General features: G+C 44.0%; 1 protein-coding gene across 2 annotated transcripts in view; it reads left to right on the top strand.

The window, feature by feature from the left end:
• LOC145343993 (differentially expressed in FDCP 6 homolog) overlaps positions 1-14611 on the top strand; it is a 50525-nt gene that overhangs the window by 17086 nt on the left and 18828 nt on the right. For both annotated transcript variants that reach the window (XM_080190604.1, XM_080190603.1), the window contains one exon: positions 5920-6150. In XM_080190604.1, the coding sequence (XP_080046730.1) occupies positions 5920-6150 (231 nt within the window). The remainder of the gene's footprint in view (positions 1-5919; positions 6151-14611) is intronic.

Here is a 14611-nt window from a genome sequence, read left to right as displayed (position 1 = left end):
GTTTTAAGAGGAGAATCAAATTATCAGAAGCAATAATGCCTACAATTGATATGGCAATTAAGAGTAACTAATCACAAACACTTTCATTCAAAGGTCAACAGCTAAGTTTGAATGAGTTAACCTTTTCTACAAAAGGCAAAGCCTTTGGGTCCTCAATTATCACCATGATGTGATAAACAATCTTGAAGCTGCTGCTCTTGTCTGTGATTCATGATTTACTGATGTTTAAAGAACAAAAGCACAAAATGTACATGCGGCTTGGAGCCAGATGAGTCAATTTGGACAAGATATGTCTATCAATTTGAAAGAAAATTAAAATTCATAACCTCCCCTGTATATAAATTCTCAGTCTGTAAATTAGATGCGCTACGAATTTAAACAGAAAACAGTGAACTCTCCACCCATTGAGGAAAAAAGAACAAAAGTTTTCAAATTGTACCGACTTCATCACAAACCCTAAAAGAACAAAATAATAAAGGAGGGAGCACATGGTCTCCTTAAACAACGATCAGTGTCTTCCAATTCCAATCCAGATTCCTTTCTTCCCCAATTTGCGTTAAGAGTATCCAGGATTATTCCAAGCTGAAACTAGTTATTTGCAAATTGCAATTTATATATTTTGATTTTTAAAAATTTTCACTTAGTTTCTGAGAATTGTGTTCCAAATAATGTTCTGAGCAATGATTGTGGCCAGCAACCATGCACAAGCTTAAGGAATTTCAAACTTCTACACTTTTAATCCAGTTTACTGCCTCACATTCAATTTTAAACTCAGTATTGAAACTACTGTTGCAAACTCTCTATTTAGGGAAAAACAACATAAAACATTAAAGCTAGCAACATAAGGAAGAAAAATCCATACAATTTTTTTATTAGACAACACATTCATTCGATCGTGGAACCTCCCTTTCATGCATCATCTCCACAGTGTTTAACTTTGTTTTCAGTCACTCTTAATTTAAAACGGAAATAAAAATAGAATATTCAAAGAATGTAAGGGAAATGGACAATTCTTCAAAACTGTGATTAAACTCGAAAGTAAAATGCAAACTCAGGAACCTAATTCAAAATACAACTTTAAGCAAGCAACTTTAAAAACAACTAACAGAACCAGACCATGGTGTAGACATCTGAGGTGAGAACACAGCGCCAAGGACCCATGTTCAATTCCGACTTTGGGTGTCTGTCTGTGTGGAGTTTACACGTTCTTGCTGTGTCTGCGAGGGTTTCCTCTGAGTGCTCCGGTTTCCTCCCACAGTCCAAAGGTGTCCGGTTAGGTGGATTGGCCACCTCTTAGGAGTCCTAAAATGTGTTCATTCGGTGGTAAGTGTGTGGGGTTACAGAGGTAGGGTGGGGGAAAGGGCCTACCTAAGATACTCTGTCACAGAGTTGGGGCAAACTTAATGGGCTGAATGGCCTCCTTCTGTATTGTAGGGATTCTACCAGAGGGGGTTAAGTAACGCATGTCAATGATTCACAGTAAAGAGAAAAAAAGCACACAGATACTGCCATACACACAGCCACAAAAATGTTCCTTATAAACTGAAATTGTGTTTTAAATGTGCATTCAGAATGCAGTGATTCAAAATATTTTCCAGATGGTTAGAAAGATTTTTCCAGGCATGAGTTATTGTTTTAACACTGATCACTGTTTTATCATCATGCTTAATGCCCAGAGGTGGGTCTTTAGGAACTCACTCCTGCTTTTGTATCTTATCAATTTATGATATTTCCCGATGATGTGAAGGGACATAGTTCCTTCCCCGCCCCATTCTCTAGCACCTCGCCATTTGCTTCTCCCCCTTTTTTGTACTGGTGCAAAGGGCCCAGGGTTTTTTGCGCTGCAAGTGAGGCTTGGGTGCGAGTGAGGCTGGTGAATACTTGTCACACAGAGGATTATCCCATGGTCAGCCCTGTCCCCATACCCCAGGGCCTCATCTGCCATGCCTCCCACCAATCAATAACTGTCCCCATTGTTGTCTTCATCTGACTCTCAGTATACTCTGTATAACGCACAAGAAACAATACTTTTCACTGTCTGCTAATACATGTGACAATAATAAATCAAATCAAATCAAATCCCCATGGGAGCTTAACAATCAATAGTAGAGACTTCAATGAATTACTGTCTCCATCCACCCCTCGATTCCCCTTTGAAGTGAGAGACTTCAGTTCATCACTCTTTATCTGCCTCTATCTCTTTCTGACACTTTCTTATTCTGCCCTTCTAAGCTGGACTAGTGCAGCACTTTAGAAGCTGCCTATAAATGATAACATTTCACATTTAAATTAGCTGCTTCCATCTCCAGCACTGTTCTCTCTCTCTCACATGATGAGAGAGAGTTTGAAATGACTTATATGAATAAATACATTTGTGCTTTATCCTCCTCCTCACAAGCTTTTTTCTGCAAATCATCTGTCTCTTGACTTGAGACTGCTTACTGGGAATTAGCTTCCTCAGGTTCGGCTTTTAACCAAATAATCTCTATTTACTTTCACATTCTTTCATACCACTGGCTATCACTGTAGCCTTACTGAGTTTAGAGATGTATTTCACTTGTCCTTCTCTAACATCCTCCTAATGCTTCTGTCCTACCAGTCCTGGACCCGCCAATCGGTGTATTTGACCCACTTTGGCCTTTTATTAAGGGTTATGGGGAGAGGGCGGGAAAGTGGAACTGAGCCACAACAGATCAGCCATGATCTTATTGAATGGCGGGGCAGGCTCGAAGGGCTAGATGGCCTACTCCTGCTCCTATTTCTTATCTCCTATTTCTTATGTTCTTATGTTCTTATGTTTCAGGTACTCCTGGAGTAACTTCTCCCAATCTGGATTATTATCAGCCATTATTTTAATTGGGATACTGTGTGACATTAAGGCGATCACTTAGCTGTGCCCACCCTAGGATTGACTAGGCTACTTCTACGGGTCCAGACCCCGACTCAGGCACTCTGAGGGTACTGAACTTTACTTGCCGTTATCACCGTTTGTCCAGCATGTCAGTGATTGAGACGTGGTGTGACATTAAGGCTTTTCTCCTTGCAGTCTTCCTTTCATTCTTTTCTCACTGGCCATGTGAGCACTCTCTGCTTGTGTGAGGATGTTAAGTGAGTTCAAATGTGAGCACTGTGTTTGAAACTCCTGCTTTGCTCACTATCAAGTAGCCAAATGGTTAGTGCCATGAAGTAGCAGAAGCCCAGAAATGCCAATTGGCTCTTAGGAGGGAACAAGAGGAAGAATTCTGTTTGAACAATGGTGAGGTGCCTGAAGATTGAAGAGTGGCAAATGTTGTGCCTTTGTTTAAAAAGAGCTGCAGGGAAAAGCCTGGGAACTACAGGCCAGTGAGCCTCACATCTGTAGTGGGTAAATTGTTGGAACGTATTTTGAGAGACGGGATCTACAGGCATTTAGAGATGCAAGGACTGATTAGGGACAGTCAGCATGGCTTTGTGAGTGGAAAATCATGTCTCACAAATTTAATGGAGTTTTTTGAAGGGATAACCAAGAAGGTAGATGAGGGCGGTGCAGTTGATGTTGTCTACATGGACTTTGACAAGGTACCGCATGGTAGGTTGTTATATAAAGTTAAATCTCATGGGATCCAGAGTGAGGTATCTAAATGGACACAAAATTGGCTTCTTGACAGAAGCCAGAGGGTCGTTGTAGAGAATTGTTTTTCAAACTGGAGGCCTGTGACCAGCGGTGTGCCTCAGGGATCAGTGCTGGGCCCACTGTTATTTGTCATTTATATTAATGATTTGGATGAGACTATAGGGGGCATGGTTAGTAAGTTTCAGATGACACCAAGATTGGTGGCTTAGTGGACAGTGAGGAAGGTTATCTCCAATTGCAGCAGGATCTTGATCAATTGGGCCAGTGGGTTGACGAATGGCAGATGGAGTTTAATTTAGACAATGCAAGGTAATGCATTTTGGCAGATTGAACCAGGGCAGGACTTACTCAATTAATGGAAGGGTGTTGGGGAGAGTTACAGAACAAAGAGATCCAGGAGTACATGTTCATAGCTCCTTGAAAGCGGAGTCACAGGTGGACAGAGAAGGCATTCGGCATGCTTGGTTCCGTTGGTTAGAACATTAAATACAGGAATTGGGACATCTTGTTGAAGTTGTACAAGACATTGGTAAGGCCACACTTGGAATACTGTGTGCAATTCTGGTCACTCTGTTATAGAAAGTATATTATTAAACTAGAAAGAGTGCAGAAAAGATTTACTGGGATGCTACTGGGACTTGATGGATTGAGTTAGAAGGAGAGGTTGAAAACTCTGGCACTTTTTTCTCTGGAACGTAGGAGGCTGAGGGGTGACCTTATAGAGGTCTATAAAATAAAGAGGGGCATAGACAAGATAGATAGTTAACATCTTTTTCCAAAGGTAGGGGAGTCTAAAACTAGAGGCCAGAGGTTTAAGGGAAGAGGGAAGAGCTACAAAAGTGTCCAGAGGGGCAATTTATTTCACACAGAGTGTGGTGAGTGTCTGGAACAAGCTGCCAGAGGTGATAGTAGAGGCGGGTACAATTTTATTTTTTAAAAAGCATTTAAATAGTTACAGGGGCACAATGGGTATAGAAGGATATGGGCCAAATGTGGACAATTGGGATTAGTTTAGGGGTTTTAAAAAGATGAACAAGTTGGGCTGAAGGGCTGTTTCCATGCTGTAAACCTCTATGATTCTAATTGTTCCTGCACTCTTTAATTATTTTTTTGCCCAGGTTGGGTAATTGCTGAGGAATTTGTTCATTAAAGCAATTACTTAACCGTACCTAACAGGGATGCCAAAGGTTGACCTTCAGAATAGGGTATTCTGGGATACCCTATTGGTGAACAATGAAATATAACTTGCACAGAATATTTCGTACAACTCAATCTTTAATAAGGCTAAAAAAACACAGCAAACGTGAACTATTCTTTCCAGGAAGTTGATCAGGCTCCCTTACAGCCGGGTGGTCTTTTTCTCCAAGTCCTGGACTCAGGGTACCTTCCTTCTTGTGTTGGTTGTTCCTGCAGGTCGATGCTGCCGATGACTCTGATGTTCCTTCTCTTATCCAGATTTTCCCTGGCGCTGAGTCTGGTACACTTACACACCTGGCCCAAGTTCTACTGTCTCATTAAGACTTCAACTTATTAGTAGAAATAAACAGGATTCTCCTGTTTAATCAGGTTAAGTTAATCAAGATCCCATTTTCCTCTGGAACACTCCTGTACAACCAGCTATTGGCCAATTATGGAGTTTGATGGTCTCTTTGTTTATTGTTCTTCCTGTCTTTGTGCCTGGGCAGTCACCCTCTTTTCCATCGTGCTCTTGGTAGACATTTCACTGTTAGCCCCATAAGTCCACAGATGTCGTGTACTGGAATCATGTACTCTGGGAGTCAGTGGGAAGTGCTGTAGTATACTGTGGTCATATACACTGGGATTCAGTGGGTGGCAGTGTAGTATACTGAAGTCATATATGCTGGGAGTCAGTGCGTGGCAGTGTAGTATACGGAGAACATATGCTTTTCCCCTTTCAGTCATCCTTTCATTCTTCTCTCACTGGCCAGTGAGCATTCTCTGCTTGTGTGTGTACGTTACATAGAACATAGAACACTACAGCACAAACAGGCCCTTCGGCCCACAAGTTGTGCCAATCACATCTACACCTCCTAAGCCATAGAACTATCTGTAACTTCCAATGCCATTAGATCCCATAGTTAAGTGAGTTCAAATGTGAGCACGGTGTTCGAAGCTCCATCTTTGCTCACTGTCCATTGTCAAGTAGCCAAACGGTTAGTGCCATGAGGTAGCAGAGGCCCAGAGATGCCCATTGACTCTTAGCAATTGTTAGCAGAGGAGGGAACAAGAGAAAGAATCCTGTTTGAACAATTGTTCCTGTATTCTCTAATTCTTTTTCTGCCTAGGTTGGGTATTTGCTGAGGAAATTGTTCATGGCCATGGGACAGGAATGGCTTCATGAGGAGGAACTGACTGACTACTTTACCCAGAATCCTTCCCTGGCAGGGGCGGTCACAGTCTGGCAATTCCTGGAGATGATGGAGTCAGGGAGGTTTACCAAATCCGTCAGTAAGGAGTCCCTCGCTCTCGGGATCCAGTCAGTTTATGAAGAGCTGGTATTGGACGTGACACAGAAGGTCAGTGGGTATCTTTTAAAGCTCTCATAACCCTGTTTTCACAATGTTCAGAGCCATGTTGAAATTGTTACCAATATCTGCTCCCCCAACCTATGGAAAACACAAGGGGGTTCTCAGAGCTGAATCAGTGAAGGCCTATGTCAAATGGGGATTTTGAGCTGACACCTAGATTTAACAACTCTCTTGGGTTTGGAGGGGCTCATGAGTTCACAAGATTGAGGCAATGTAAATATGCCCTTGGAAAGATGACATTCTCATTCACCAACTTGCGTTCATTGTCTAGAGAGCAGGTGGATTCCGTTCATATGGAATTAGCTAATCTCAGTTGCATCAGCTAAACTGGTCTCAGGACCTCTATGTAGAAAGAGGAGAAGTAGCCTTAAGTAATACGAGGGGAGATAAGGTGCAAATGGATTATTATTCATCTTCCTCTTCTATGCTCTATTCGCATTGCTTCTCCTGCATGTCCCGTTAGCAATTCTTTCTTCAACTCCTTGTTCTTTGTACCCACACTACTTTCTCTTGTTCTTCCTCCAGTTCTCCCTATTCCCAATCTTCCTCCTCTCCATCTTCTCCTCCTCTGTCCCATTTCTGCTTCTCTTCTACCTCTCCTCTTCTTCCTCTGCACCAACCCACCCTCCAACACACACACACACACACACACACACACACACACACACACACACACACACACACACACACACACACAGTTTCCCTGGAGCAGTCCATTAGCTGCCCTGGTACAAACTTCTGACTGTCTTCTGCCTAAGAGAGAGATCCACCCCCTGGGATGGATCACCCCCTGAGTGGGGTGATTACCCACTCAAGCTAGGTGACCCTCTTCTTCTGTGTTGTCCTTAAAGAAACAATCACCACACCCTTACTCTATTTTGCCCTCTGGTCCTAGACTCTTCCACACGGGGAAACAACCTCTCAGAATCTACTCTATCAAGACCCCTGAGAATCCTATAATTCCTAATTCATCTCCTTCATCTAAACTGTAATGGGTACAGGCCTAAGCTATTCAACTCTCTTCATAAGAAAATCCCTCCATACCCCAGGATCAGCCTTGTGAACCTTCTCTGAACTGCCTCCTATACCTGTATCTTCCCTGAGATAAAGGGACTGGGGAGGGGGTGGTGTAGCGGTATTGTCACTGGATTAGTAATCTGGAGACTCAAGGCAATGCTTTGTGGGCCCAGGTTCGATTCCCACCACGACAGATGGTGAAATTTGAATTCAGTTAAAAAATCTGAAATTTAAGCTCTCATCATGAAACCATTGTCAATTGTTAGAAAAACCTATCTGGTTCACTAATGTCTGGTTTGCTGTCCTTACCTGGTCTGGTCTACTTGTAACTCCAGGCCCACAGCAATATAGTTAGAACATAGAACATAGAACATTACAGCGCAGAACAGGCCCTTCGGCCCACGATGTTGTGCCGACCAGTTAAAAAACAATGACCCACTAATCTAAACCAATCCCTTTTCGTCCATAAACCTATCCACAGATCTCTTAAACGCCCCCAAACTAGGCGCATTTACAACTGCAGCAGGCAGGGCATTCCAATGCCTCACCACCCTCTGGGTAAAGAACCTACCCCTGACATCCGTCCTATAACTACCACCTCTTAATTTAAAGCTATGCCCCCTCGTGCTAGCTTTCTCCATCCGAGGAAAAAGGCTATCACTATCCACCCTATCTAAACCTCTAATCATCTTATATGTTTCAATAAGATCCCCTCTTAGCCGCCTTCTTTCTAGTGAAAACAACCCCAAATCCCTCAGTCTCTCCTCATAGGACTTCCCCTCCGTACCAGGCAACATCCTGGTAAACCTCCTCTGCACCCTCTCCAAAGCCTCCACATCCTTCCTGTAATGTGGGGACCAGAACTGCACACAGTACTCCAAGTGCGGCCGCACCAGAGTTGTGTACAGTTGCAACATGACGCTGCGACTCCTAAATTCAATCCCCCTACCAATAAACGCCAAGACACCGTATGCCTTCTTAACAACCTTATCTACTTGATTCCCAACTTTCAGGGATCTATGTACACATACACCTAGATCCCTCTGTTCATCCACACTATTCAAAGTCCTCCCGTTAGCCTTATACTCAACACATCTGTTATTCCTACCAAAGTGAATTACCTCACACTTCTCCGCATTAAACTCCATCCGCCACCTCTCGGCCCAGCTCTGCAACCGGTCTAAGTCTCCCTGCAAACTACGACACCCTTCCTCACAATCTACCACACCCCCGACTTTGGTGTCATCAGCAAATTTACTAATCCACCCAACTATACCCTCATCCAGATCATTAATAAAAATTACAAACAGCAGTGGCCCCAAAACAGATCCCTGAGGCACACCACTCGTAACCGAACTCCATGACGAATATTTACCATCAACCACCACCCTCTGTCTCCTATCTGCTAGCCAATTCCTGATCCAATTTCCTAGACTACCCTCAATCCCATACATCTGCATTTTCTGCAGAAGCCTACCATGGTGAACCTTATCAAACGCCTTACTAAAATCCATATATACCACATCAACTGCCTTACCCCCATCCACCTCTTTGGTCACTTTCTCAAAAAACTCAATAAGGTTAGTAAGGCACGACCTCCCCGCTACAAAACCATGCTGACTACCTCCAATCAATTCATTACTCTCCAAATAACTATAAATCCTATCCCTAATAATTTTTTCTAAAACCTTGCCCACAACAGAAGTAAGACTCACCGGTCTATAATTCCCGGGGAAGTCTCTGTTCCCCTTCTTAAACAATGGGACAACATTCGCTATCCTCCAATCTTCCGGTACTATACCAGAGATCAACGACGACCTGAAGATCAGAGCCAGAGGCTCTGCAATCACCTCTCTTGCCTCCCAGAGAATCCTAGGGTAAATCCCATCCGGACCAGGGGACTTATCTATTTTCAAACCCTCTAGAATATTCAGCACATCCCCCTTATCAACTGCAATACTGTCTATTTTACACCCCTGCAACCCAGTGTCCTCCTCAGCTATATTCATGTCCCCCTGCGTGAACACCGAAGAGAAATATTGGTTCAATGCCTCTCCAATCTCTTCGGGTTCCACACACAACTTCCCTCTACTGTCCGTAACTGGCCCTAATCTTGCCCTAACCAACCTTCTGTTCTTGACATACCTATAGAACGCCTTAGGATTCTCCTTAATCCTATCAGCCAAAGTCTTCTCATGTCCTCTTTTAGCCCTTCTTAACTCCCTCTTCAACTCCCTCCTAGCCAATCTAAAGCTTTCTAATGCACTACCTGAGCCCTCAAGCCTCATCCGAACATAAGCCTCCTTTTTCTTTTTAACCAACGAATCAACTTTTTTAGTGCACCACGGTTCCCTAGCCCTACCAAATCCTCCTTGCCTGACAGGGACATACCTGTCACGGACTCGCAGTAGCTGCTCCTTGAAAAAACTCCACATTTCGGACGTTCCCAGTCCCTGTAATCTCCTAGTCCAACCTATGCTTCCTAATTCTCTCCTAATAGCCTCATAATTACCCTTCCCCCAGCTAAAACTACTGACCCGAGGTTCATGCCTATCCCTTTCCATCACTAAGGTGAACTTAACCGAATTGTGATCACTATCACCAAAATGCACACCAACTTCCAAGTCTAGCACCTGGTCTGGCTCATTTCCCAGCACCAAATCCAATATAGCCTCACCTCTAGTTGGCCTATCTACATACTGAGTCAAAAAACCTTCCTGCACGCTTTGTACAAAAACTGACCCCTCTAACGAGCTAGAGCTATAGCAATTCCAATCAATATTAGTAAAGTTAAAGTCCCCCATAACAATTACCCTATTACTTTCACTCCTAACCAGGATCGTCTCCGCAATCCTTTCCTCAACCTCTCTAGAACTTTTAGGAGGTCTATAAAAGACTCCCAACAGGGTGACCTCTCCTCTCCTATTTCTAATCTCCGCCCATACTACCTCAACAGACAAGTCCTCATCAAACTTCCTCTCTGACACTGTGATACAGTCCTTGACTAATAATGCTACCCCTCCCCCTCTTCTACCTCCTTCTCTACTCCGACTAAAGCATTTGAACCCCGGGACCTGCAACATCCATTCCTGACCCTGCTGTATCCATGTCTCTGAAATGGCCACAACATCAAAGTCCCAGGTACTGATCCACGCTGCAAGTTCATCCACTTTATTGCGAATACTCCTCGCATTAAAGTATACGCATTTCAAACCCTGCTCTGCCCCACCCCCACGATGTGGTGCATTGCAGTCCCCATCTAAGCCCCCCTTACTTTCACCCCCTCTACTCAGGACCCCACCCCCCCTCCGAATCAGTTTAAACCTCCCTTCATAGCCTTTGCAAATTTACCCCCCAGGATATTTGTTCCCCTCTGATTCAGGTGTAGACCATCACTCTTGTAGAGGTCCCACCTTCCCCAGAATGAGCCCCAATTGCTCAAGTACCTGAACCCCTCCCTCCTGCACCATCCCCTCAGCCACGAGTTCAAACTTTCCCTCTCTCTATTCCTCTCTAAACTATCCCGTGGCACAGGCAAGAGTCCGGAGATAACCACTCTCTCTGACTTGGCCTTTAGTTTCCACCCCAACTCCATGAATCTCTGCTTAATATCCCCTTCCCTTAACCTCCCTATGTCATGCGTCCCCACATGAACTATAACTTGGGGTTGATCTCCCTCTCCCCTGAGAGTCCTGAATACCCTCTCCGATACATCCCGGACCCCAGCCCCTGGTAGGCAACACACCAGCCCTGAGTCCCTACCATTACTTCTGACTCTCCTATCTGTCCCCCTAACTGTGGAGTCCCCAATCACGAGGCCCAATCTTTTACATCCCCTAACCACCTGAGCTTTCACAATAGGCTCACCTCCAGAGACCTGCTCCCTTTGGCTATCCCCAGTTGATTCCTCCTCAACTGTAGCCTCCAGGACCGAAAACCTATTTTGGAGGGGAACAGCCCCAGGGGATTGTCCCCCCACTTGCTTCTTTCCCCTCCTCCTGGCAGTGACCCAAGCCTCATTTCTAGGAGTGACTATCTCCTTATAACTCCTATCGATATCTGCTTCTGCCTCCCGAATTATGCGGAGTTCCTCTAATTCCACCTCCAGCTCCTTTACTCGCTCCTCCAGAAGCTGCAATCGAACACACTTCTTACAAGTAAAACACTACTAGAGTCCCTCACCACATACATCCCACAGGAGATGCAGCTTACTGCCTGAACTGCCATCCCTGAAACAATTACCAGCAGAAAAATAAAAATAAAAAAAAAACTTCCCCCACACTTACAATTAGGTTAGAGGAGGTGGGAGGGTGGGATTCTCTACGAGTGTAGAGGATCGGGTATCCTCTCTGTGCTAAATTATAGGGTTAGGGGCCCGAGAAAAAGAAAACTACAACTACCGGCAAGCGTCCTAGTGACGACTTCCGGTTTCTAACTAATTTAAAAAAAAAACCCGCCGAAACTCGCGACTTAAAACTAGAAATAAAAAGTTAAATATAAACAGAAAAATGTACCTTTTTGCTGCCTCCTCACGCGCCCAAAAATCGTTGCCTCTCGACACTGCTCCTCAGGAACAATGAGGAGCAGTTAACAGTTAGACAGTTGACTCTTAACTGTCCACTGAGATTGGCAATTAGGAATGGGCAACAAATGCTGGCCCAGCTAATGGTGCCCACATCCAATGAAAGAATAAAAGAAAATCTATATGTAATCTAACTAATGCCTTGTATAGTTTTAGTAAGACATCCCTATTTTTATACTCCCTTCCCTTTGAAATAAAGCTAACATTCCATTGCTTTCCCTGTTACCTGGTGTACTTGCATGTTAGCTTTTTGTGATTTATGTATGAGGACCCCCAAATCCCTCTGTATTGCAGCTTTCTGCAGTCTTTCTCCATTTAAATAATATTCAGCTCCTTTATTCTTCCTGCAAAAGTGGAAAGTTTCACATTTTTGGGGTGGCACAGTAGTTAGCACTACTCCTCACAGCTCCAGGGACTTATAGAACATAGAACATAGAACATTACAGCGCAGAACAGGCCCTTCGGCCCACGATGTTGCGCCGACCAGTTAAAAAAAACAATGACCCTCTAACCTAAACCAATCCCTTTTCATCCATAAACCTATCCACGGATCTCTTAAACGGCTTTGATTAAACTTGGGTTTGATTCACGGCTTTGGTCATTATGGAGTTTACATGTTGTCCCCATGTCTGCATGGATTTCCTCTGGGTGAACATAGAACATAGAACATAGAAAAACTACAGCACAAACAGGCCCTTCATATCTCTACCTACTAGGTTTACCTATAACCCTCAATCCTACTAAGTCCCATGTACTCATCCAGAAGTTTCTTAAAAGACCCTATCAAATTTGCCTCCACCACCACCGCTGGCAGCCGATTCCACACACCCACCACCCTCTGTGTGAAAAACTTACACCTGACATCTCCTCTGTACCTATTCCCCAGCACCCTAAACCTGTGTCGCCTTGTGGCAGCCATTTCAACCTTGGGAAAAAGCCTCTGAGAATCCACCCGATCAATACCTCTCAACATCTTATACACCTCTATCAGGTCCCCTCTCACCCTTCATCTCTCTAAGGAGAAAAGATCGAGCTCTCTCAACCTATCCTCATAAGGCATGTCACCCAATCCAGGTAACATCCGTGTAAATCTCCTCTGCACCCTTCCAATGGCTTCCATATCCTTCCTGTAATGAGGTGACCAGAACTGAGCACAGTACTCCAAGTGGGGTCTGACCAGGGTCTTACACAGCTGCAGCATTATCTCCCGACTCCTAAACTCAGTCCCTCAATTGATGAAGGCCAGTACACCATACGCCTTCTTAACCACATCCTCTACCTGCGAAGCCGATTTGAGAGCCCTAAAACCCAGACCCCAAGATCCTTCTGATCTTTCACACTGCTAAGAGTCTTACCCTTAATATTATATTCCTTCATCCCATTTGACATGCCAAAATGAACCACCACACATTTATCCGGGTTGAACTCCATCTGCCACTTCTCCGCATCCTATCTGTCACGCTGCAACTTCTGATATCCCTCCAAACTATCCACAATACCTCCGACCTTCATGTCATCAGCAAACTTACCAACCCATCCCTCCACTTCCTCATCCAGGTCATTTATAAAAATGACAAACAGCAAGGGTCCCAGAACAGATCCCTGGGGCACTCCACTGGTGACCAACCTCCATGCAGAAAAAGACCCATCTACAACCACTCTTTGCCTTCTGTGGGCAAGCCAGTTCTGGATCCACAAAGCAACGTCCCCTTGGATCCCATACCCCCTCACTTTCTCAATAAGCCTTGCATGGGGGACTTTATCGAACGCCTTGCCGAAGTCCACATAAACCACATCTACCGCTCTTCCTGGGTGCTCCAGTTTCCTTCCACAGTCCAAAGATGTGTTGATTAGTTGCATTGGTCATGGTAAATTGCTGCTTAGTGTTCCAGAATGCATAGGTTAGTGGGATAAATATTGGGGTTAAGATGATAGGGCTGGGTGGGACTGTTGGTGCAAACACGATGGGCTGAATGGCCTCTTTCTGCACTACAGAATTCTATCATTCTATGATTCTAATCTTTAAACATGAAAATAAATAATTCTAATTTCTAATTTATCACTTTTTCAGTTCCAAATAAACAACATTCTTCATCTAGACTTAAAACCCATTTTAAATATAGTTACCAATCATAGATATATGAGGTAGCATGGTGGCATAGTGGTTAGCACTGCTGCCTCACAGCGCCAGGGACCTGGGTTCGATTCCTGGTTTGGGTCACTGTCTGTATGGAGTCTACATGTTCTTCCCATGTCTGCGTGGGTTTCCTCTGGGTGCTCCGGTTTCCTCCCACAGTCCGAATGACGTGCTGGGTGGGGCATTGGCCATGCTACATTCTCACTCAGTGTACCCGAACAGGTGTTGTAGTGTGGCAACTAGGGGATTTTCACAGTAATTTAATTGCAGTGTTAATGTAAGCTTACTTATGACACTAATAAATAAATAAACTTTAAAATAGACTTGCTCTAACCTGGGTTAATAGCCTTGGAGTTTCTACAGAGATTTTGTGGAGATAGAGAGAGCAGGCTTCTGTCTTTGAAAAGTAACTGAACTCTAAAGTGAAACAGGAAGCTGTTTCTCTGCTACAAACCTAACTCTTCCTGTTAACCATATCGTGGCACGACCCTGTACACCTAAGCAAAACCTTCCATTCTTTTAATAAAATCTAACCCAAGGGAAATCTCTATTTATAAACAGTCCATTAACTCTATCTTAGTAAGCACTTGGCTGAAATGAGTAAGGATTCTGCTGTCCAGCACCTGAGCTGTTTAAAAAGAAACATTGAATTTTAAAACATTTTACAGAGACAGAAAATATATAAACACAGTATCATCACATTTTCCAATGAC

This window comes from Carcharhinus amblyrhynchos, chromosome 6 (assembly GCF_965287045.1).
Source record: "Carcharhinus amblyrhynchos chromosome 6, sCarAmb.v2.hapA, whole genome shotgun sequence".
NCBI classification, from domain to species: domain Eukaryota; kingdom Metazoa; phylum Chordata; class Chondrichthyes; order Carcharhiniformes; family Carcharhinidae; genus Carcharhinus; species Carcharhinus amblyrhynchos.
This window is presented reverse-complemented; position numbering and strand designations above follow the sequence as displayed.